General features: G+C 35.9%; 1 protein-coding gene across 7 annotated transcripts in view; it reads right to left on the bottom strand.

Annotated features, from left to right (window-relative positions):
- TMEM135 (transmembrane protein 135) overlaps positions 1-26,775 on the bottom strand; it is a 262,469-nt gene that overhangs the window by 150,937 nt on the left and 84,757 nt on the right. For 6 of the 7 annotated variants that reach the window (XM_077964170.1, XM_077964168.1, XM_015115383.3 and 3 more), the window contains one exon: positions 5,220-5,285. The exons of the other annotated variant lie outside the window; for it this stretch is intronic. In XM_077964170.1, the coding sequence (XP_077820296.1) occupies positions 5,220-5,285 (66 nt within the window). The remainder of the gene's footprint in view (positions 1-5,219; positions 5,286-26,775) is intronic. 7 annotated transcript variants of the gene reach the window in all.

The following is a 26,775-nucleotide window of genomic DNA, read 5'->3' as shown; positions in this document are numbered from 1 at the left end:
GGCAGACTCAATAGACGTCTACAGAACACTCCACCCCAAATCAACAGAATATACATTCTCAGCACCACATCGCACTTATTCTAAAATTGACCACATAATTAGAAGTAAAACACTCTTCAGCAAATGCAAAAGAACGGAAATCATAACAGTCTCTCAGACCACAATGCAATCAAATTAGAACTCAGGATTAAAAAACTCCCTCAAAACCACACAACTACGTGGAAACTGAACAACCTGCTCCTCTATGACTACTCAGTAAATAATGAAAGTAAGGCAGAGAACAAAGACACAACGTACCAGAATCTCTGGGACACAGCTAAAGGAGTGTGTAGAGGGAAATTTATGGCACCAAATGCCCACAGAAGATGTGGGAAAGATCTAAAATCAACACCTTAACATCACAATTAAAAGAACTAGAGAAGCAAAAGCTAACAAATTCAAAAGCAAGCAGAAGACAAGAAATAACTAATATCAGAGCAGAACTGAAGGAGATAGAGATACAAAAAATCCTTCAAAAAAATCAATGAATCCAGGAGGTGGTTTTTTGAAAAGATCAACTAAATAGATAGACCGCTAGCTAGACTAATAAAGAAAAAAGAGCAGAATCAAATAGACTCAATAAAAAATTAGATAAAGGGGATATTACCACCGATTCCACAGAAATACAAACTACCATTAGAGAATACTATCAACACCTCTATGCAAATAAACTAAAAAAATCTAGAAGAAATGGATAAATTCCTGGACACATACACCCTCCCAAGACTAAACTAGGAAGAAGTCGAATCCCTGAACAGACCAATAACAAGATTTGAAATTGAGGCAGTAATTAATAGCCTACCACACAAAAACAGCCCAGGACCTGACAGCTTCACACCTGATTTCTACCAGAGGTACAAAGAGGAGCTGGTACCATTCCTTCTGAAACTATTCCGATCAATACAAAAAGTGGGACTCCTCCCCAACTCATTGTATGAGGCCAGCATCATCCTGATACCAAAACGTGGCAGACACACAACAAAAAAAAGAAGTTTCAGGCCAATATCCCTGATGAACATCGATGCAAAAATCCTCAATAAAATACTGGCAGACCAAACCCAGCAGCACATCAAAAAGCTTATCCACCATGATCAAGTCAGCTTCATCTCTGGGATGCAAGGCTGGTTCAACATACGCAAATCAATAAACGTAATCCATCACATAAACAGAACCAATGGCAAAAACCACATGATTAACTCAATAGATGAAGAAAAGGCCTTCGATAAAATTCAACACCCTTTCATGCTAAAAACACTCAATAAACTAGGTATTGATGGATCATATCTCAAAATAATAAGAGCTATTTATGACAAACCCACAGACAATATCACACTAACTGGGCAAAAGCTGGAAGCATTCCCTTTGAAAACAGGCACAAGACAAGGATGCCCTCTCTCACCACTCCTATTCAACATAGTACTGGAATTTCTGGCCAGGACAATCAGGCAAGAGAAAGAAATAAAGGGTAGTCAAATAGGAAGAGAGGAAGTCAAATTATCTCTGTTTGCGGATGACATAATTGTATATTTAGAAAACCCCATTGTCTCAGCCCAAAATCTCCTTAAGCTGATAGGCAACTTCAGCAAAGTCTCAGGATACAAAATCAACGTGCAAAAATCACATGCATTCCTACACATTGATAATAGACAAAGAGAATGCCAAATCTTGAGCAAACACCAATTCACAATTGCTACAAAGAGAACAAAATACCTAGGAATACAACTTACAAGGGATGTGAAGGACCTCTTGAAGGAGATCTACAAACCACTGCTCAAGGAAATAAGAGATGATACAAACAAAAGGGAAAAACATTCCATGCTCATGGATAGGGAGAATCAATATCATGAAAATGGCCATACTGCCCAAAGTAATTTATAGATTCAATGCTATCCCCATCAAGCTACCATTGACTTTCTTCACAGAATTAGAAAAAACTAAATTTCATATGGTGCCAAAAAAGAGTTCATATAGTCAAGAAAATCCTAAGCAAAAAGAACAAAACTGGAGGCATCAAACTACACTACACTGTCAGTACAACTACACTGACTTCAAACTGCACTACAAGGTCACAGTAATCAAAACAGCATGGTGCTGGTACCGAAACAAATATATAGGCCAATGGAACAGAACAGAGGCCTCAAAAATAATGTCACACATTTACAACTATCTGATCTTTGACAAACCTGACAAAAGCAAGCAATGGGAAAAGGATTCCCTATTTAATAAATGGTGTTGGGAAAACTGGCTGGCCATATGCAGAAAACTGAAACTGGATCCCTTCCTTACACCTTAAAGTCTAAGTAAATGAATTATTGTACATTGAGGGCAATTATATTGCATAGTAGAATCAATGAACTTTGGAGACAAGGGTTCAAATCCTAGCTCTCCAATTTCCTAGCTATTTGACCACAGGCAAAATGTTTAACTTTTCTAAGCCTCAGTTTACCTGTAAGATGACCAGTGTAATTTCTCCCTTGGAGAGTTAAGAGGAGGATTTTTAAAAGATAAAGTATCGCTCCTCTGCTTAAGACCTCCTATAATACATTACAACCTATAAAATAAGTTTTAAACACCTTCAAAGACTATCTTACTTTCAGAAAGGGGAAAATGTTCTCCCATTTCAAAATTTCTTCAAATATCCAAGCAGAAGTGTCCAGTAAGTAGACAAAATACAGCATTAAAGCCAGAACAGGGAGGAGGAAACATGCAAAGTTTATTGTCATCATGCATATGGATAAATTCGCTGAAAGACCGATATTTTTGGAATTTGGATATACCAACTTTTTTTCTCTTACCTGATACACTCGTCATAAGGTTACCTATGAATCCCTGCCTAACAAATATTTTTGCAGTACTGGCCTAGTACATTTTTTTTAAAAGGCCTAGGACAAATAAATTAACCACTTGCTGCTTTCCTCCCTTAGCATATTATAAATTTTCCAATATTGATAAATATAATGATTTCAGGTTGTGTTTTAAATAATCCCTTAAATTATTAACCTTTTAGTTTATATCCTACTCTCAAACAGATTATCTACCATTGTCCTAATACTAAAACACAGTTTAAATTTAACACAATCCAAGTGGAATCGGGACACTGGTTAGTTTCAGACTCAAGCTAAACAAAGTATTTCCACACTCTCCCAGACTTTTTCCTTTTTCCAAGTATTGATAGAATTATTTCCCCCATCAGAGAGTAAGCTCCTCTAAAGTCAGGAATCATGGCACCCATTTCCATAGCATTTAGCCCACCATCTCGGAAAATCTATGGCGTGTGTGTGTGTGTGTGTGTGTGTGTGTGTGTGTGTGTGTATTCAGTAATATCTTTGTTTTGTTTTGTCTCTTCTACTTCCAAAAATCAAATCATGAAATTAAAACTAATTAGTGGCCTATCCTAACTACCATTTAACAAATGCTTGCCACACATCACTCTGTACTTTTTAAACCATAAAATATTATTTTATCAACCCTAACATACCACAGACAAATTTCCTGAGAACCAAAAAAGTCAGTGGGGAAAAAAAGAAATTTCCTAATTTTAGAGACATTAAAATGTGAAGAATAGCAGATGGTAACTCTGAGGTGCCATTAATTAGAAGACACATTCCATTTTCAGAGCTCTTAAAATGTAAGAAAAATATGTGCATCTTACACTTTTAACCTCATTATAGAAACTGGAGGTCAGAGAGTGCTTAAACACTTATCTGACAGTAATACTTGTTAACCAGGTTGGCCACATGGAACAACACCTAATAATTAGTAGAAAAATGGATCAAAAGCCAGCTATTTTAACTATTGCCTCCCCATTAAGTAAAATAAGTATATATCCAATGTGTTGATATCCTCAGATGATTACTTATACAACTGTGTTGCATACATTTCCCTAACCATCCTATAAAAGAAGGTAAGTTCAACAGTTCATTGCCCACCCTATGAAAAAAAAATACAGTAATTAGTAAAATCTGAAATTCATTTTTAGACATTATAGGTAGATTACTATGTCTGACTATATTGCTGTAAGTTTTCTTTTTTCAAAATGACACCACATACTTCAATGTTTGAGAATACAAAGGGATCAATTAAGTCTTTCTGTATAGACAAAATATATGTTACAAATTATACCAAGGTGATTTGCCAATACAAAATTAAATATTTAGAGTATACATACTTTTCAAATGTTGGCACATTTCTGCCTAATGAGCAAATACATCAACCAACACATTTATAGTTATGAAGTAATACAATTTTATTTAACTCCTTAGATACTTCCACTATTAAATATTTAGGTTTCTAAATTATAAATATTACATTAAATAACATCAAACTTAATTCAAGAATAGGGAATTGTAAGGGCTAGGCATGGTGGCTCATGCCTGTAATGCCAGCACTTTGTGAGGCTGAGGCAGGAGGCAGGAGAATCGCTTGAGGCCAAGAGTTCAAGACCAGCCTAAGCAACATAGCAAAACTCCACCTCCCCAAAAATAGGGAGATCTGTATTTTAGCCTTAAGTACTTGCCAATAGAACAGAAAAAGGAACATAACAACGTGGTGTTACATTTGGCCTCAACCTAAATTTGTATTAGTAAAGGAGAAAATAAAGAAAGAGCAGACAGAGTGGTAATTAAGCTGGTAATAATTTTAAAATGAAAATTTATGTGAGGTGATAGAAAAATCTTTTAAAGGATTGACAGGAGCATTTTAAAAAGTCAAAACTTAGCATCTGCAGACAAAAATCCTCTCCAGCTTTCTTCTCCCTTTCCCTCTCCCTCTCCCTCTTTCTTCCCTTCTCTCCACGTGTGGTAAATTTCAACATTTCAAATTATTTTATCTTAAGAAATAAGTATCAGTCCTGTATAACACAAAATAGAAAGAAAGCAAAAGGTAAGGGGTTCTTTTTTCATTAAAAACATTTGTAGAAGTTACTAATAAAATGTCATTTTTTAAGAGTAAAGATATTTGATAACTAAAGGTAAAAAGACAGTAATTTGTTTTCAACCTAAGATCTGGCTCCAATATGACTATGAATTAAAATGGATTTGTTCAGGTACATTCAATATTATATATACCAGATATCTCTCTATTTCTTAGACAAAGCATCATAGATTTCATCACATTTTATATTCTAAAAATCGCAAACTGTAAATTAACAACTAATAACTATATGAAAATTATCATCTTACTTCTCCATTTCTTAATGTTGTGATGGCTCCTCTTGCTACACCCATTCTGAATAGTGTTTCTGTGGCCTGTAAATTTAAAAAAAAAAAAAAAACAGCAAAAATATATAATCTATAATCTCTCCTCAATTGTATATCCCACGCCCTAAATGTGAACAACATTCAAAACTATTATATATCCAGCAACTTCTAGGCAACCATCAATAAGTGGTATATGCCTATAGTCCTAGCTACTCAGGCAGGAGGATCACTTGAGTCCAGGAGTTCAAGGCTACAGTGAGCTATGATTGATACACTGCACTCCAGCCTAGATGACAGAGTGAAACCCTGTCTTAAAAAGAAAGAAAGAAAGAAAGAAAGAAAGAAAGAAAGAAAGAAAGAAAGAAAGAAAGAAAGAAAGAAAGAGAAAAAAAGAAAGAAAAGAGAAAAGAAATGCAACTAGAGAACTATCTACAAGGCACACTAAGAGCTAGAAGTTATAAATTATACCCCAGAAATATCATTATCACAATCTTTTAAGAGTTCAAACTTAATTGTTTCAAATGGTTATTTTGATAATTTGGTATTCTTCCAGGACTATAGTTTCAAATTAGTTTGCTTAGACAAGTTTAAACCTTAGTTTAATGAACAAAAATTAAGTTCAAATTTAGCATTTAAGTTCAATTTGGAAGTTATCATTTATTCTGAATTTAGTTTCCATTTGAATTTAGTTCAAATCACTTATCTGTTACTAAGATACAGAGAGGAGATGAAGTAATTTAGTAATGTCATATATTAAGTGACATTACTTAATTAACCCCAAAATAGTTATTGCTCGCTATACACTAACAATGAACAATCAGAAATGGAAATTAAGAAACAAATTCCATTTACAATAGCATCAAAAAAATCCTAGGGAAAAATAAAACAAGGAAGTGAAAGACTTGTAATCTGAAAACAACAAAACATTGCTGAAAGAAATTGAAGAAGACACAAATAAATAAAAAGACATCCTGTGCTCATGGTTTGGAATACTTATTATTAAGATGACCATATAACCCAAAGCGATCTACAGATTCAATGCAATCCCTATTAAAATCCCAATGGCACATTTTGCAGAAATACAAAAACCCATCCTGAAATTCATATAGAACGTTAAGGGACCCCAAATAAACAAAACAATCTTGAAAAAAGAAGAAGAAAGTTGAAGGACTCACTTTCTGATTCAAAACTTAGTACAAACCTACAGTAATCAAAAATATTTGGTACTATCATAAAGATGGACATTTAAGACAATGGAATAGAACAGAGAACCCAAAAATAAATCCTTGCATATATGGTCAAATGATATTTGATCAGGATAATAAGACTATTGAGTGGGCAAAGGACAATCTTTTCAAAAGTACTTAAAAAAACTGGAAATCCATGAAGCTGTCCTCACAGGCTTAACAAGAATTTTGAATAGAAATATAGTTATAATTAAGCATAAATCAGCTGCACTTTGACCCACTTCCTTGTAAGCAAAAGTCTAGAAACAGTACATACTTTCCATTTGAATACCCATTGTTACTATAGATAGAATTTCTGACACTAGGGTTGTAAGATTTTTTTAAAGATAGATAGCGTCTCTGATGTTAGAATCGTAAGGCTTTTGCTTATTCAACATCTGGAATACTGAAGCAGATCCTGAATTCCAGTAGAACAGCTGACACCAACCAATTTAAAGATCCCCAAAGTGGAACCAAATCAGCATGAGAATACAGTTCCTTCATCTCCACATCCCATGACCTCATCCTGCATTCTTGGACTAACCAACCATCTCCAAACTCCAGCACACCCTAAAAATCTTCAAACCTCTAGCCCCAAACTCCACGGGGAGATGGATTTAAGGTTTCCTCTCATCTCCTCAGTCAGTGGCCCTAAAATTAAACATCTGTCTCTGCTGCAATCTGGTGTCTTGGTGTACTGACTTGCTACACATACTGCGCAATGGACCTATTACAGTTATACATCCACAAATAAAAGAATGAAGTTAGACCTTTACCTCTACCATATACAAAAATCATCTCAAAATGGATCAAAGACATAAATTTAAGATCTAAAACTATAAAACTCTTAAAAGAAAACATAAGGGAAAAGCTTTATGACATTAGATTTCACAACGATTTCTTGAATATGACAACGAAAGCACAAGCAACAAAACTAAAAATAGGCCGGGCGCAGTGGCTCACGCCTGTAATCCCAGCACTTTGGGAGGCTAAGGCGGGTGGATCACCTGAGTTCAGGAGTTCGAGACCAGCCTGGCCAATGTGGGTGAAATCCCATCTCTACTAAAAATACAAAAATTAGCCGGGCATCGTGGCACACACTTGTAATCGCAGCTACCGGGGAGGCTGAGGCAAAAGAATCGCTTGAACCCGGGAGATGGAGGTTGCAGTGAGCCAAGATCGCACCACTGCACTCCAGCCTGGGCAACAAGAGCAAAACTCAGTCTCAAAATTAATAAACAAAAAAACAAACAAATTAAAATAGGTAACTGGATTTCACCAAAAATTAAAAACTTTAGTGTATCAAAGGACTCTATCGACAAAATTTAAAAACAACTCATGAAACAGAAAACACCTGCAAATTGCATATCTGATGAGTTAATATCCAGAGTATATTCAGAACTCCTACCACCCAACAACAAAAACTAAACAACCCAATTTAAAAATGGGCAAAGGACTTGAACAGAAATTTATGCAAAGAACATATACAAATAGCCAATAAGCACATGAAATGATGCTCCACATCACTAATCATTAGGGAAATACATATCAAAACCACAATGACATACCACTTCCCATCCATTAGAATGGCTATTATCAAAAAGACAGAAAATATCAAGTGTTGAGAAGGATGTGGAGAAATTGGAACCCTTGTGCACTGCTGATAGTAATGAAAAATGGCACAGCCGCTGTGGAAAACAGTAAGGCAGTTACTTTAAAAATTACACACAGAATTATCATATGATCCAGTCACGCTGCTTCTGGATATATATCCATAACTACTGAATGTAGGCTCTCAAAGAGACATTTGCATACCCATTTTCACAGTAGTATTATTTACAACAGCCTAGATGTAGATGCAACCCAAGTTTCCATCAATGAATAAATTAATAAACAAAATATGGTTTATATATACAATGGAATATTATTCAGACTTAGAAAATAATGAAATTCTGATATAGGATACAACATGGGTGAACACTGAAGATATTATGCTAACTGAACTAAGCCAGAAGCAAAACAACAAATACTGAATGATTTACTTATATGAAGGATCTAGAGTAGTCAAATTCATTGAGACAGAAAGTAGAACAGTGGTTACTAGAGGCTGAGAGAGGAGTAATGGGGATGTACTATATGATGGACATAGAGTTTCAGTTTGATGACAAAGTTCTGGAGATGGATAGTAGTAGTGGATGCACAACAATGTGAATTTACTTAATGCCAGTGAACTGTACACACAAAAAATGGCTAAAACGTAAATTTAACATTGTATATGTTTTACCGCAATTAAAAAAAAATAGTTATTGCTATTTCCAATGCTTCCCCATCTTACAATTGCTGAGGATTTAGACCCTAATAAAACATTCTTTAGGATTGTACCTAAAGAGAATTTAATGGAAAATCCATTGATAGAGTGTAGAACACTGTAATATACAGAAAGAAAAGGATATTGATTTGTTAGTCTAGAATTTATTGAACAATTATTTCATAAGCACTGTAAAGGGCAAATTGAAGGAATTAGCAACAGAGTCAATTTGACAATGCCCTTATTTTTAAAGAGTTTACATCTAGGGGACAGTGGGAGCAAACAAATACAGAAATAAGTAAGTCATATGCATGTGAATATGGGAAATGAAAAACTTAAGCATAATAAGTATATGAAGAACAATGAGGTAGAAGGGATATTTTAAATAGAGTAAATCAAGGGTGGCCTCTTTTAGGAGAAGATAATTTGAACAGAAACTAAGTGAAACCATAAAGTGAATAGCCAGTATGGATATTACAATGATAATGACAGTAATAATTGCTGACCCTAACTCAATACTTACTATTTGCCAAAATCCCCTCTACAAGATTTCAACGTATCAACTAATTTGAAAATTGGAGGAAAGAAGGTTCTAGTCAAAAGACCAAAAGAGCCTGTAGGTAGGATCATAGTTGGCATGTTTGAGGACAAATAAGATGGCCAGTGGGGCTGAAGGAAAAAGACTGCATGAGATGGTTGAGACTGCATGATGGTTGAGACCAGAAGAGGGTGCATGTTCCTCTGTTCAATAGGTGCTTTTATTTTTCTAGCCTAGCATAAAAGGAATGCATTTCTAACCTTTAATAATCAAAAATATGTAAATCGAAGGATGCTCTACTAAACATAAATTTTAAGAATTTATAAACTAGAAACATCACAGAATTTTAAATTTAAAAACTAAACATACATCTAATAAAATCCAGGGGTACAAGAGGTGGAGAACTGGAGAAGGGGTAAGGAAACTGATATATGTGGGAGATGTATATAAAAAGATGCCTAACAGATATTATGGAACTGGACCTCAGGGTATTGGTAAGAACTATCAATATCATTTTGGTGTCATCAATGTATAAAGAGTTGGTTGTAACCAGAAACCTTGATGAGGCAAATCAAGAAAGTTAAAGAGAACAAAAGAACAATAGGAAATAACAACATATAAAATGAGGCAAAAGAAAAGGATACAGCAGGGAAGGCTCAAAAGTAACATAAGGGTCCGGTACGGTGGCTCATGCCTGTAATCCCAGCACTTTGGGAGGCCGAGGCAGGTGGGTTACCTGAGGTCAGGAGTTTGAGACCAGCCTGACCAACATGGTGAAACCCATCTCTACTAAAAATACAAAAAATTAGCCAGGCATGGTGGTGCATGCCTGTAATCCCAGCTACTTGGGAGGCTGAGGCCGGAGAATCGCTTGAACCCACGAGGTGGAGGCTGCAGTGAGCCAAGATTGCACCATTGCATTCCAGCCTGGGCGTCAAGAGTGAAAATTCATCTCAAAAAAAAAAGTAACATGAGAATCAGAAGGCATTGCAGAAAAATAAAATCCTAGAAGTCAAGAGTAAAGAATTTCAAAATGAAGAAAAGCCATTACGTTAAATATACTACAGTGATCATACAGACTTAACTTTACTCCTTCCAGAAATACTACAAAAATGACAGAAGGAAATAAAGGAGTATAAACCACAAAGAAAAAAAGAACACAATAAGGGAGTTGACAGAACACAAAAAATATCAATGAAACTTTGGAGTATGAACAAGAGAGTAACAGACTTAACAGTACAAAGGTAGCCATAATTTCACTCTCTGAAGAGTCAGAAGACATGCTAATTTGTTCAGCAGAACCTTAGGAATTAGAAGCATCAATAGAAAGGCACCAGAAGGCCAGAATGCAGGTAAGACTGAGAACTGGTGGACTGGCTGCAAAACAGTCTAAAAAGGAGTTAGACTCCTCTCTTCTTGTCTGCCCGGTTAAACACCAATCACTTCTCTCAAATCAAGAGAAGATTCTCTAAAGGGAATAAACCAGAGTTAGGATAATTAGGACAGGAGTGAAACACCATACTAGTAACGACGGGATGTTAGGTCAAACCATACATAGCGAATGTTAGGCCACCATCCATCCCAACTCACCACCTACTGTATCTCTTTCCATTGATCCAAAAGCAGTGGAACTATGCTTATATCCCAACCACTTTCCCATTCTCAAGGTAGCTAATAAGAGGATCCCTCTCTAGGAAAAAAAAAAAAAAAAAAAAACAGCCCAAGAAAAAAGACCCACACGATGCTAACTTTTGGAAATTACACATTGAAATAGGTAAAGACCCACAAATAAAAACAGTGAGCTTCCAATAAGCTTCAAAGGAACTTTTAAATAAAAAGACAAACAAGAATCAATAAACATTTAAGGAATTCCTTTAACATGAAAGACAGAGCAAAATAAACACAAAAAAGAAATTTGGAATAAATAAATGGAAGATCAAAATAAATTTCTGAAAAGTACACACAAAAACACATCCATTGCAACCATAAAACAAGAATAGTATGTTATAAGAAAAGGAACACTTTAGAGAGCTGAAGGACTCTAAGAAATTATAATAGCAAAACTATAAATTTTAGTAAAAAAAAATTCCAAATAAAAGTTGAGAAACTCTTCCAGGAATTCAAACAGAAAAACAAAGAAACAGAGTAGAGGATACAAAATTACACTAGGATATTTCTCAATACAAGGATATAAATTCCCAAAGTGAAAGAGCCTGCTAAGCACCCATACTCAGCACCGTGATTTTTTAGAGACCCACGTTAAACCACATCCTGAAATTTCATTAAACAAAGAAACAGGAATCAAAACAACCCAGGACTACTCAACAGCAATAATTGCAACTAGAAGACAATAAAATAATGCCTTAAAATTTGAAAGGTAAGCAATTTCTCACATAGAAATCTGTATTAATCAAACTCTTAATTGTGAAGATAATATAAAAATATTTCCAGATTTGCAAGATCTAAAAATATCTACCTCCCAGCCACATTCAGTAAAATACAGAGTAAATCCAAAAAGACAACTGGGATTCAACAAATTACAGAGGTAAATGGAAGTCCCAAGTAGTCAGACAAGACGGGAACAAAACAACAAACTTCAACAAATGATGAAGCTCCACAGAGGGAAAAATATAACTGAAAAATTAGTAGGTGTTCTTGATAATACTGAAAGGAATCTTATGTCACAAAGTTAGGAAGTGAGTTAGTAATAGGTACAAAGAAACTAGGCAAATAAAAAGTGAGGCAGTTATTAACTATGAAAAAAACATAAGGTAGCAAGACAAGTTGTACAATGGCTCGGCTATGAGTAATTGTCACACAGCTGGAACAGAATATGCTAAACATTAAATACTATTTTAAACAAAATTTATGTATTACCATATCGTGAACATCCCCACACCACCCTTGAGTGTAAAGAAAACCAAATTCCCATCTTCTGTAGTAGAAAGTCAGTAATGTGTAAACCAAAACAAGAATAACAGTGTAGGTAAGTTAATCTAGATATAACAAAGCAACAGAGGAAATAAGGCAAAGACTATAAGCGGTTGCCTCTGCACTGTAGAATTCATGTGTTAGAAGGGGTGGAAAATAATACTACTATTTTCTGTAACTTTTGCAGCATACCATTTCACCTTTTTTGTTTTTTTTGAGATGGAGTTTCGCTTTTGCTGCCCAGGCTGAAGTGCAATGGTGTGCTCGGCTCACTGCAACCTCCACCTCCCAGGTACAAGCGATTCTCCTGTCTCACCCTCCCAAGTAGCTTGGATTACAGGCATGCGCCACTACGCCCAGCTAATTTTTTTGTATTTGGCAAAGACAGGGTTTCACCATGTTAGGCTGGTCACTAACTCCTGACCCTCAGGTGATCCACCCGCTTTGGCCTCCCAAAGTGCTGGGATTACAGGCGTGCGCCACTGCGCCCGGCCACCATTTCACTTTTAAACTACATGTAAATATTTAATTAAATTTTGAAAAAAACTTTTATAGAAGTAATCAAGTGTCCAATAGGTCAAATACTTTACAATTTTAATAGAGCAGTGCAGATGAGAATGTAGTTGAGGACTGAATGAGAAGATACAAATTGTACAAGTAAATGTGAAAAGTTTGACAATAAAGGTAAAGAAGGAGATTGAGTTGTGGCTAGAACGAGAATCACAGTTGAGAGAAAATTGGTAACAGGATATTTGTAGGATAGAAGAGACTTAAACACGTTTTTACTGGCTAAGTAGAAGTCAGTGTTCAGTAAGGTGGAAGAACTTACAGATACAAGAAGGAAAATGGCTATGACTGAGAAAGATTCCTGTTTAAGACAGGATTAAGAACATACATAGCAATCTGTTGTCTGTGTTAAAAGGATGCAGGTGCAAGTATAACTAAACTCTCTTCCTCTCCCTTTCCCTGACCCTCTCCCACTGTGTAAATTTTCCCCTTTTCTCTTCCCCTTCCCCCTCCCTCTCTGAATTAGAAGAAAGAATAAGCCTCTGAGAATGACAAAGACACTAACATAAGGACAGGGGTAAGAGTATAGGAACACGTAAGTAAATAGAACACAGAATCGCTAAGTAGTACTTACGCTCAGCTAAAGTTGAAAAACACAAATCTTGGTTATGGCATTAGAAAAATAGAAAGATTCACAGTTTAGAAACTGTCAGGACAAAGTTAAGCAAGGCTATACACTTCATTAGGAAAATACAGCATGTAATTTATAAATAAGAGCAAAATTTTTTCTAACTTTTTTTAAATGAGAAGAAAGAATCTCTGGAACATTTCTCCACATGCATAAACACACACATACACACACATACACACACACACACAAAGATATGGGGGGAGTTGGTGCTAAGTTAGAAAATTTTTTAAACGTTTAAGGCAAACTGTTAAATTTTGTAAATTCAGCACATATGAATATAACTCCAACCCACAATTCATTGAAAGATTTATAATAGGCCAATAATGGGCAGGCGAAGGGTTATTCACATACTCAAACAAAAATTATAAATTTACTATGATAGTTTTTTTTAAAGCATATATAACTAAATGTTGAAAGGTCTATCTATTCTCAGAAATTTTTATTAAGAAATACATTTCTCACCCATTATGTTCTTGTATTTATTCTATTCTTAATGATACGTATATTAAACTACATCTTCAATCTTCCTGTTTCTTTTTTAATTCTATTTAATCTAGTGATATGATTTTAACAGTCCTCCTGTAGGTCAGGCTACTTACTTTATGTATTTGAGGAGCAAAAGGGGAAAGGTAGAGGCAGCAAGCACTTAAAATAAAGTGTGCAATAATTTCTCAAAACCAGATCAAATTACGTTCTTTCTCATGTCTCAAAACCCTAGGCAATCTGAGGATCAAATTCTTTTTCGGCACCTTCTCCAGTAGAAGAAGAATACCAAATTCAATGCTTTGTTCCCAACTTATTTATTTCATCAGCTCTTCCCACCAACATTTTTAAGAATATCTCATTCTAATAGCATTCTGCCAATTCAGCTAAGCTTCCTTTGTTTCTATGGGAAAGTACTGAAGTGTACAACTTTCTTTTGACCTCTGCCAAAGAGATTGCTTTTTTATTTCCTTGTACCTAAACAACTACTAACAAGGGTCAAAAAAAATGAATTCAGAGCTAATTCCCAGCATTTGTAAATTTACCTATACCAAATTATTGATTGATATGACTCTTTCTTTTGAGTTTTTATTACATCTAAGATGATTAATACTAAAAACATTCATTCATTCTATGTCAGTGACAGGGGAAAATAACTGTCTACAATGTCCTTGTTTAAAAATAAGTTAACGGCCGTGTGTGGTGGCACACGCCTGTAATCCCAGCACTTTGGGGGACCGAAGCAGGCAGATCACGAGGTCAGGAGTTCAAGACCAGCCTGGCCAACATAGTGAAACCCCATCTCTACTAAAAATATGAAAATTAGCCGGGCATGGTAGTGCATGCCTGTAGTCCCAGCTACTCAGGAGGCTGAGGCAGGAGAATCGCTTGAACCCGAGAGGTAGAGGTTGCAGTGAGCCGAGGTCGCACCACTGCACTCTAGCTTGGGCAACAGAGTAAGACTTTGTCTCAAAAAAAATCATAAGTTAACAAGAGACTGTTTTAAATAACAGTGCTAGGTAAGAGACTTAAGAGACATAAAACCTAGATGTAATAAATGCAAACTTCTGGACTGGACTTTTGTGTGTATGTTTTTGTGTATATGTGTGCAAATCAAAAAGATCTATAAAGATGCATGCTGAGGTGGTAACAGTAGTAATCTCTGGGTGATTTTCTTCTTTAGTTATTTTCTATGTTCTGCTATACACACACACTGTTTGGTAATAATAAAAATAAAAAGTAACAATAACAATTAGCTGGGCACAGTGGCACATGCCTATAGTCCCAGTGACTCAGGAGGCTGAGGCAGAAGGATCCTTTGAGTCCAAGAGTTAGAAGACAGACTGGGCAATATACAGAGACCTCTTCTCTTAAAAAAGAAGTAACAATTTTTGTTACACTAAAAGTTTTGTTTGTTTGTTTGTTTGTTTTGAGACAGAGCCTTGCTATGTCACCCAGGCTGGAGTGCAGTGGCACGATCTTGGCTCACTGCAATCTCCACCTCCTGGGTTCAAGTGATTCTCCTGCCTCAGCCTCCCGAGTAGCTGGGATTATAGGAGCCCACAACCATGTCCGGTTAATTTTTGTATTTTTAGTAGAGACAGGTTTTCACCATGTTGGCCAGGCTGGTCTCGAACTCCTGACCTCAGGTGATCCACCCGCCTCAGCTTTCCCAAAGTGCTGGGATTACAGGCGTGAGTGACCACGCCCAGCCAAGATAAAAGATTAAAGCAGAATTTTGGAACAATGTAAAATGTTGTAAGCAGAGGTAGTTTGAGTAACTTCTAAAGTGAAAATAACCAAAATTCAACAGAGACTCATGTTTCTATAGTCCAATACTTTTTAATTCATTAAACCAACATACAGTAAGTAAAATAAACAAGAAATATACACTTAATATAGAGTTAGTGGTTTGTTTGTTTGTTTGTTTTCCAAGATGGAGTTTCGCTTTGTCACCCAGGCTGGAGTGCAGTGGCATGATCTCAGCTCATGGCAACCTTCGCCTCCTGGGTTCAAGCGATTCTCGTGCCTTAGCCTCCCAAGTAGCTAAGACTACAGGCACACGCCACTATGCTGGGCTAATTTTTGCATTTTTTAGTAGAGACAGGGTTTCACCATGTTGGCCAGGCTGGTCTCGAACTCCTGACCTCAGGTGATTCCCCCTGTCTTGGCCTCCCAGAGTGCTGGGATTATAGGTGTGAGCAGTATGATTATAATACATTTCAATCATCATCTTACAATACCTTTAATCATGTAGGCATCATCTTATAGAAAGATTTCAGTGGGTCAATTTAACATGCAATTTATAAATATAAATACAAAAATAGTTGTATTTAGCAGATATTTATTTCCTATTAGTCAGGCAACTAGATTTCTAGTTATCTCATTTCCAACTGTTTACTACTTGGGCAACCTTAGGCAGGTCATTTAAACTCTCTACACATTGATTTTGTCTGTAAGATGGTCACAGTTAATTTCAACCTGCCTGAAAGTGGTCAATGCAGGTATTAATATATGTGAAAACACTCAATGGAGTTAGAGGGTGTAAAACATTGAATCCAAGGTAAAGTTTAGTACAGCACTTTTTGAGATTAATAGATGTTTGACAAATACTAATTTTGCCTTTTCAAATGTAAAAATACGAGATGGATTAATGAAAAACCAAAAACAAAGGAACGCTAATCATGGCTGTGAATAGAAAAGCAAAAATCACCAGGTAGAGTGGCTCGCACATGTAAATAGCCTCCCAGCTACTCTGGAGGCTAAAGTAGGAAGATCGCTTATTTTCTAAAACATAAAAATAAAACAATTAGCCTGGCATGGTGGTGCACTACTCCCAACTACTCCAGAGGCTAAAGCAGGTTCATATACAATCAACCAATTTTTTTTTCTGAGACTGAGTCTCACTATATTCCTCCAGGCTGATCTCAAAAAACTCCTGAGTGCAAGTAATCCTCCTGCCCCAGCCTCCTGAGTAGCTGGGATTATAGGCACATGCCACCACACATGGCTTCCACTGATTTTTGACAAAAGTGCCACAAATACACAATGGGAAAAGGACAGTGTCTTCAATAAATGGTGCTGGCAAAACTGGATTTTCACATATAGGAGAATGAAATTAGAGCCTTGTCTCACACCATATACAAAAATCAGTGCAAAATGTATTAAAGACTGAAACATAGGCCTGAAACTCTAAAACTACTATAAGAAAGCACAGGATAAAGACTAAACAACATTGGTCTGGGCAATGATTTTTTGAATTTGATCCCAAAAGTGCAGGCAACAAAAACAAAAATAGACAAATGGGAATTACATCAAACTAAAAAGCTTCTGCACAGCAAAGAAAACAATGAAGTAGAGAGACAACCCATGGATTGGGAGAAAATGTTTGCAAACCATCCATCCAATAAAGAATGAATACCCCAAATAGGTAAGGAGCACAAACAATTCAATAGCAAGAAAACAAAAAATTCAATTGAAAAAATGGGTAAGTGTCCTGAACAGACATTTCTCCAAAGAAGACATACAAATGGCCAACAGATATATGAAAAAAAAAATCAACATCAGAAATTAGCAGAGAAATGCAATTAAAACCACAATGATGTATCATCTCACACCTGTCAGAATAGCTTTTATCAAAAAGATGAAAGGTAAGTGTTGACAAGGATATGGAGAAAAGGGAACCTTTATATACTCTTGGTGGGAATATAAATTAGTACAGGCATTATGCAAAAAAGTATAGAAGTTTCTCAAAAACACTAAAAATAGAACTGCCATATGATCCAGCAATCCCACTGCTGGGTATTTACCCAAAAGATTTGAAATCAGTTCGTTGAAGAGATGTCTGCACCCCTATGTTCACTGCAGCAACTATTTACAATAGCTAAGTTATGAAATCAACCTAAGTGTCCATCAACAGATGAATGGATAAAGAAAAGGTGAGGTATTTACACTATAGAATACTATTCAGCCTTTAAAATGAAGGAAATTCTGACATTTGAGACAACATGGATGAAATTGGAGATTATGCTATATAAGTCGTACCCAGAAAGACAAATACCATATGTTCTCACTTATATGGGGAATCCAACACAATCAAACCCATAGCAGAAAGTAGAATAGTGGTTACAGAGGCTGGAGGTGGGGGAAATGAGGAGATGTGATCAAAGGGTACAAAATCTCTGGAGAAATATGGCTTTTTTTTTTTCTTCTTTTGAGTTCTATTGCACTGCATGGTGAATACAGCTGATAATAGAGTACAGCACATTTCCAAATTGCTAAGAGAGTAAATTTCAAATGTTCTTGCCACAAAAAAGTTAAGTAATTGAGGTAATAGATATGTTAACCAGCTTGATTTAATTATTCCACATTGTACTCATAAGATTATAACGTTGCTTTGTTCCCCATAAATGTACACAATTATGAACTGTGAATTTATAATAAAAAAGAAAAACCATACCCAGACACATCACAAAATTATAAAACCTAAATTTAAAAAAAACTCTTGAAAGCAGCCAGAAAACACACACACACACACTTTCACACACAAATTATATACAGTAAAACATTATAGTTAGATAGACTGAATTCCAAAGTATATTCCCAACTAGAAGATTAAAGGTAATACTTTCTTCACCACAAATGAAAAATTGACACTTGGAGTAATCCCTCATGATGAGAAACAGCAGTTCACATTACCAAACATTTCCCATGAAGGGAATGGCTTTCTTTCCTCAAAACAGCAAGGCCTGCAGGCAAATCAGCCTGCCACCTGTTTATATAAATTAAGTATTACTGGCACACCACCATGCCCATTTGTTTACCTATTGTCTATGGCTGCTCTCAAATTATAATAGCAGAATTTAATAGTTGCAACAGAGACTGTATGGCAGGCATAGCCAAAAATATGTACTGGCCCTTTAGGAAAAACAAGCATGCTAACCACTGATTTAATTTAACACAAAAACACCATATTTATCTACTCGGATAGGTATGCATTCATCAGGATAATTCATTGTAAATATTTACTTGTGTTTGTTTTTTTTAATAAGCAGTAACTTAGCAAATGCAATTTACAGCTCTACTAATAATTTCTGTAGTTTTTTTAATTTATACTATACTATTTTCCCAATATTTTTAACCAGGTACATATATTAGTTTTGAAATTTTAAAAGAAATTTATCAGGAACATCTAATAATGGTGAGGTAAAGGTCACATCATTCGTCTCACAGAAAACAATGTAAAATCTGGACAAAAGTATTTAAAATACTGGAAAAACAACAAAATGCAAGCAGAATTTACTCATGAAACACTACTACTGCATAATATAAAAAGTGAGTTTTTGCCTTTCTTGCCAAGGGGTGCTCGCCAAACTCCCCAGCGGTTCTGAGAGCAGAAAACTATACCCTTACCACATCAAAGTGGTTACATGTCAAATTTCAAAAACTAGAGCAACTATAATTTAAGAAGGAAATTCTGGAGGGGAAAGATCCACAGAAAGACTGGGACACAAATTCTGAATATAAATTCTACTCAAAAGCTTGACTGACTGCTTAATTTGGCATACATGCGGGAAATACTCAGGAGACTGACAAAAGTCAGGCAAAAACCAGAAAGGGTTCTACACCTAAAAGACAAAGCTGCTGTGTGTTTGCTGCACCTTTCACTAAGTGTGTTCTGCAGCTGCACACAGCTCAGGTTAAAGAAAACAAAAGCCTACTGGCTTGAAGTTTCAGAGGGCAGAACCTAAGGCTGGAGGACCAGTTGGAAATATATAACATAAAATGTCCAATTTCCAATCAAAAACAACTAGACACACAAACAAACAAAACAGGAAAGTGTGCTCCACAGTCAGGAAGAAGAGAAGAGAAGAGAAGAGAAGAGAAGAGAAGAGAAGAGAAGAGAAGAGAAGAGAAGAGAAGAGAAGAGAAAAAAGTCAACGAAGACCGAATCCAAATGGGTCCAGGTGTTGCATTTCAAAAACAAAGATGTCAAAATAGCTGTTATAAATACGGTCAAAAGTTATAAGAAAACATGTTCAAAAAATTCTTGGCAATATGTTATTTAATAGATGGATAAATAAGGAATTTCAACAGAAAAAGGAAACTATAACAAAGAACTAAATGGAAATAACTGAGCTAATAAAGTACAATCACTGAAATAAAAATTTGCTAGGTGAGCTCAACAGAATAGTTGAGATGGCAGAGAAAAACAATCAGTGATCTTGAAGAGATACTAGACATTTCTAATTTGAAGACGACTGAGGAAAAAAAGACTGAAGAGAAATGAAAGACTCAGAGACCAAGAAGTATCAAATAGTTCAACGCATGTAACTGAGGCTCCAACAGGAAAGTAGATAGAAAAGGAGGCAGAAAAAGAAAAAAAAAGAAAAGAAATAATTGTCAAAAACCTCCTGAATACTGAAGAAAAAAAAAAAGAGGAAGAAAAGAAGAAGAAAGGAGGAGGAGTAAGAAAAAAGGAGCAGAAGGAAAAGTAAAAGGAGGAGAAAGAGGAAAAGGAAAGGTAAACGGGAATAAAGGAGTACAAGAGGGACAGGAGAGGAAGGGGTGAAGGAGGGAGAGGGGAAGGAGGAGGAGGAGGAGGAGGAAATCTGGAAGCTAAAAGAACTCCAAGGCCGGGCGCGGTGGCTCATGCCTGTAATCCCAGCACTTTGGGAGGCCGAGGAGGGCGGATCATGATGTCAGGAGATCAAGACCATCCTGGCTAACACGGTGAAACCCCATCTCTACTTTTAAAAATATATAAATTAGCCCAGCGTGGTGGTGGATGCCTGTAGTCCCAGCTACTCGGGAGGCTCAGGCAGGAGAATGGCGTGAACCCGGGAGGCGGAGCTTGCAGTGAGCCGAGACCGCACCACTGCACGCCAGGCTGAGCGACAGAGCAAGCCTCCGTCTCAAAAAACAAACAAACAAACAAACAAAAACTCCAAAAAGGAAAAACACACAAAGCAATTCGCACATGGATACATCATATTCAAATTTCTGAAAACCAAAGATAAAGAAAAAAATCTTAAAAGCAGACACTTTATACTTAGGGAGAGAAAATACAGTTAATGGCAGACTTCTCGACACGAATAGTAGATGCCAGATTGTCAACCCACAATTCTATATCCAAAAATAACTATTTTTGAAAAATGCAAATGAAATAATAATCGAGATAGGGAAAAACCAAAATAATCTTTTTCACACAAATCAGCCTTTTCCAGCAGCACTTAGAGCACAGCTACATGAGGCTGCTTCCACAGTACTCCATCCACAGCGTCAAGCCAGGCTCTCCTAAACTAGTTGCTGCTTCTGAGAACCTCCTGCAGATGATTTCCACAGTAGCTTCAGCTGCACCCCTAGGCAACTCTCTACCAACACTACCAACATGGCAGGCATTTTCTACAGACCTGCTCTAGCTCATCCATGCTCTGGCAAGATTGGACTCTTCTACAGACCACCTGTGGCCCATGCCCTCTAGCAAGTTTCTACTCTACCAGCAAATCATGAGTGACAAACTCCCTTTAAAGAGATCTGAAGAAAAGCCTGAGGGGGTTTGGGGAGGAGGACCCTCTCTCGAGTCCTTGATTCCTTCATTTGTTAACCTCCCCTAGCTTTTACCTCCTATTGCTAGATCCGTTAGATTCCTCTTGTACCCCTTTTAGTAATTAAGACACCTTTCAATAGCTAATTTTTCTTTATATCAAAACATAAAAGACTGCTGCTGTATAATGTAAGAACTGTGAGTTTTTGCCTTTCTTGTTATATTTTAATTTTTTTACTTTTAAATGTTTACATTTTTAATATTAAATTTTTAAAATTTTTCCTGTTCTAATAACTAATAGAGTTTCTGTCTGCAGGGTGGACACTGCTATGGAATGAAACTTCTTCAATTTGACAAGGGACAACTATCATCAGACTTATAAGTGAACAACTTTCTACCTAAAGTGAGAAATAAAGTCAGGATGGCCACTCTGACCACTTCTATTTGCTATTCTTCTGGATGCCCTAACCCAGTGAAATAAAACACGGAAAAGATATTATAAAAATAAACATTGGGAAATAAGCAATAAAACTTTCCAAATGCACACAGGACATGACTGTGTAGGTAGAAAAATCCTAAGAAATGTTTAAGAAAGTGATCTAGTCATAAGTTTAGCCAACTCATTAAAAACAATGTACATATTCAATACACAATTGTTTTCTGTATCCTACCAAAAAACAATTTAAAAATGAAGTTTTAGAAAACATTTCCATTCCATTAGAATACAAATATATTAAACATTTAGGGATAAAGCTTAACAAAAGAAGTAAAAGATCTAAACACTAAAAACTGAAAAATAATGCTGCAAGAAATTAAAAACCTAAGAAAGTGCAGAAATATGCTATGTACATAAACAGAAAGATTTAATATTATCAAATCTCCTCAAATTGATAATAAAGTCAAAGCAATCTCAATCAAAACCTAACAGGCATTCTTGCAGAAAATGACAATCTGAGTATAAAATTTATATAAAAAACACAAAGGATACAAGATAGTCATAACAATGTTAAAAAAAAAAAAGAACAAAGTTGGCAGACTTATTTCAAGACTGACTATAAAGATTCAAATAATCAAGACAGTGTGGTATTGGAATATAGTCAGAATTCAAAAATAGACCCAACACTATATGTCCAATTGATTTTCTACAAAGATACCAATATAATTCAATGGAGAAGCAACAGTTTCTTCAACTAACAGAGATGAAACAATGGAATTTCCAAATGGAAATATATAAACCTCAACCCATACCTCACTCCATAACAAAAACTAACTCAAAATAAATCACAGACTTAAACGTTGGAGCTCAAAACTTAAAACTTCTGGAAGAAAAACACTGCAAAAAACATTTATGATCATGATTTGAGCAAAGACATATTACATTAGGGGATAAAAAAAATTAAAGAAAAAATTTCATCATTGCAGATTATACCATCCAAAGATGCCCACGCCAAAATATATATCCCATCCCACATGTGTATCTTAAAATGTGACATTGACTCTCCTCCATACATATTCCCTCTCCTTGTACCAGGGACCTTTAAAACTGCCTTTGTAACTATAGCATAAATAGGAGGTAGAAAAGTGATGCTGATTAAGTCATAACAGGCAAAATGACTTCTGCCTGGTGTTCTCACTGTCTTTAGACATCATGCCTCTGGAGCCCTGAGTCACCATGGTACCTCCAATTACCTTAAAGCCACCATGCCAAGAGAAACTACACAGATATAGAGAGGTGTCCCCACTGTTTTAAAACACAGCTATTTGAATATCCCAAGCTCAAGTGCTAGTCATGTCAGTGAGTCTTCAGATGATTCCAGACCTTAGCTTTCAAACTACATCAGCCAAAGTCAAGTGAAGCTGTAAGGGCTGTCATGGTCAAACTATTTGACTACAGATTCCTGCAAAAATAATACTGCTGTTATTTTTAGCCACTACATTTTTTAGTGGTTTGTGACACAACACTAGACAACTAATTCATTGATAAAATGTACCTAATCAAAATTAAAAGCCTTTTGCTCTTTGCAGTCAAATGGTTTGTCCATGATAGCCCATTACTTAATTTAAAAAAAGAAAAAGCAGCTGGGCGTGGTGGCTTACATCTGTAATCCCAAGCACTTTGGGAGGCCAAGGCAGGTGGATCACAAGGACAGGAGATCAAGACCATCCTGGCTAACAGGATGAAACCCCATCTCTACTAAAAATACAAAAAATTAGTCAGGCATGGTGGCATGCACACCTGTAGTCCCAGCTACTCGGAAGGCTGAGGTGGGAGAATCGCTTGAACCCGGGAGGTGGAGGTTTCAATGAGCCAAGATCACGCCATTACACTCCAGTCTGGGTGACAGAGCGAGGCTCCATCTCAAAAAGAGAGAGAGAGAAAGAAAGAGCAAGCAACACACAAACTCTGAAAAAATATCTGCAAATATATATGTGGCAAAGCACTTAAATTCAAAATATATAAATAACTCTTACTAGTCAAAAATAAGCTACACAACCCAAAAAGTTGAAATGACCAAAATATTTCAACAGATACTTGAACAAAAAAATCTACATATATTCATATACATACATATACATGAATATATGTACATATATATACACATACCAATATTTATGAATAGCCAAAGTCAACAAAAAGATGTTCAATATCATTAGTCTTTAGGAAAATGCAAATTAAAACCAAAATGAGATACCACTCCACATGCACTAGAATGGCGACAAGTAATAAGAATGACAATACTAAGTGATAGTGAGAATATGGAGATACTAGAACTCTCATATATTGCTGGTGGGAAGGCAAAATGGTACAGTCAATTTCTAAAACAATTTGTCAGTTTCTTATAAACTTATTTCTTATTAAACATACACTTACCATAAGGCCCAGCAATTCTATCCCTAGGTATCTACCCAAGATAAATGAAAACATATATCCATTTATATGAATTGTAGAAAAGCCAAAATTTTAGTGACTGGTGGTATTGATGACTTGGTGGTATACCACCAAGTGACTGCTTGGGATCTAGGACATGGGGAGAGAAACTACAAAGGGGAAAGAGGGGCTTTTTAAGGAAGAGAAAATATTCTACATCTTGATTGTGCTTATAGTCACATGACTATAAACATTTGCCAAAACTCATCAAACTGTAAACTTAAAATACATGATGTTCATTAAATACAAATAAGGCTGTTTTCTCAAAACACTACCTGTCCCTCCTCCCCAGTCCCACCCAAAAGTAGTTCTCAATTCAGTGGTAATTCAATTCCCACTTATCATTGGGAAAAACCTGGGTACTACATTAATGAAAATTTTTTTAGGAAGGACACATATGCTTTAGGCAGAGATTCATATGCTTTAGAGATAGATTTTATCTTAAATTCATATAAACTTCTTAAATTCATATAAACTGAGCAGAGGTCGAAGCTGCCCAAAGCAACAGAAATACTAAAGCCAGTAATAAATGCTAGAGATGAATAATCCAGGAAAGACAAAACAGAGCCTGCATGTCATACTCGTAGGTATGCTGGGGATCCAAGATAAGTAAGTTATGAAAACCCTGCATTCCATGCAGAATTCTACACATGTCACCAATTAAGAACCACTGCTCTAGTATACACTTAACTTGATAATGAAGAAAAATACGTACTCTATATAAAAACCAGCAAGTTGGCAAACAAGCATTGCCAATCTCACCTTTACTTGCAGATAAGTGTTCTTGTACCTGTGTTCCCACCCACCATTTGTCCAAGCAAAAAGTTAAGAGTCCGACCTGAATCCTTCTTCTGCCACAATTTATCATACTAAATGGTAACTACGTATTCATTTACAATTCTCACTAGAATATAGATTCTATTTCACCAATATACCTCTGCCACTTACACCTGATAAATAATAAATATTGAATAAATGCAAGATATAAGAGCTAATGAGTAAGTCATTGTTTGGACTATGTCAAGTAAGTGCTTATTTACTGATTATATTGGGGTATGTGGTTTAGCAAAGTATGAACAAATATTTCCTTAACTACATTAAAGAAATTTCAAATGCTGAAAAAATAATTCATTAGCTTTTCCTGTTAATGAAATCAGCTTGGAGCTGGGCACAGTGGCTCACGCCTGTAATCCCAGCACTTTGGGAGGTAGAGGCGGGCAGATCACCTGAGGTCAGGAGTTTGAGACCAGCCTGGCCAACATGGTGAAACCCCATCTCTATTAAAAATACAAAAATTAGCTGGGCATGGTGGTAGGCACCTGTAATCCCAGCTACTTGGAAGGCTGAGGCAGAAGAATCACTTGAACCCGGAAGGCGGAGGTTGCAGTAGGCTGAGATCATGCCACTGCACTCCAGCCTGGGTGACAGAGTGAGACTCGGCCTAAAAGAAAAAAAAAAAAGAAATCAACTTGGTCTTTTTAAACATCATAAATGTCTAATCTGTTTTCATTCAGTACACAGGAAATATGCATTACATATGGAGACAATGGACCTTAACAGCGGTTTTAAGAAGTAACAGTGTGTTACTTCTGTTTAGAGATGTGGGCTGGTAAGTAATTCAGGAATTTAAATGATAAGCAGATGGTTTCTTTCCAAATTGAGAGCAGTGATCTGGCTCTAAAGAAGAGTGTACTTTTGTAAATATATGTTCTGTCATGTTTTACCCAATGTGACATGACATAACAACATACTATGTTATGTCCTGCTTTGCTTCTTTTAACATAATAAAACTTAACAAAAGAAAAGCATGAGGTTTTTTTCCCCACAATGCCATCTTCTTACACTTAAGTCAAAGCAAACAAAAGATAATAATAATAAAAAAAGCTGAGATTTAGAGTTATACTTCAACTATGTTTCAAAACAAAATAGAGTCTCTCTTCCTATCAGAGCTGAGCTTTCTCAACCATTAAGTGGGGATAATACCAAATATTATAATAATTGAGAGTCTGTTTAACTTCATATTTGAGAGTAAGGAATAAAAAATTTTATCTAAATTTCACCTTTCATTTAATTATCATAAATTTTTTTAAGTAGGCAAACTTAGCATATGTGATAAATAATTGTTGGATGATTATACAACATTCCTCTTCCTTCCTCCAGTTCCTTCTTCTGTTCTCACAAAGCTGATTGCATTTTGATAATTCATCTTCTTTTACAAAGACATTCACTTAATTAAGTCAATAATAGTATTCCCATTCCTTATGTCAGTGATTTTTTTTTTAGATATAGGCATATAATGCCAGAGATGAAAAAGGTTGTTACATAACAATAAAAGGGTCAAATTATCAACAGGACATAACAAACTTAAATGTTTATGCA

The sequence above is a fragment of the Macaca mulatta genome, chromosome 14 (genome assembly GCF_049350105.2).
Source record: "Macaca mulatta isolate MMU2019108-1 chromosome 14, T2T-MMU8v2.0, whole genome shotgun sequence".
Taxonomy (NCBI): Eukaryota; Metazoa; Chordata; class Mammalia; order Primates; family Cercopithecidae; genus Macaca; species Macaca mulatta.
The sequence above is the reverse complement of the archived record's forward strand: the minus strand, read 5'-3'. Positions and strand labels throughout refer to the sequence as shown.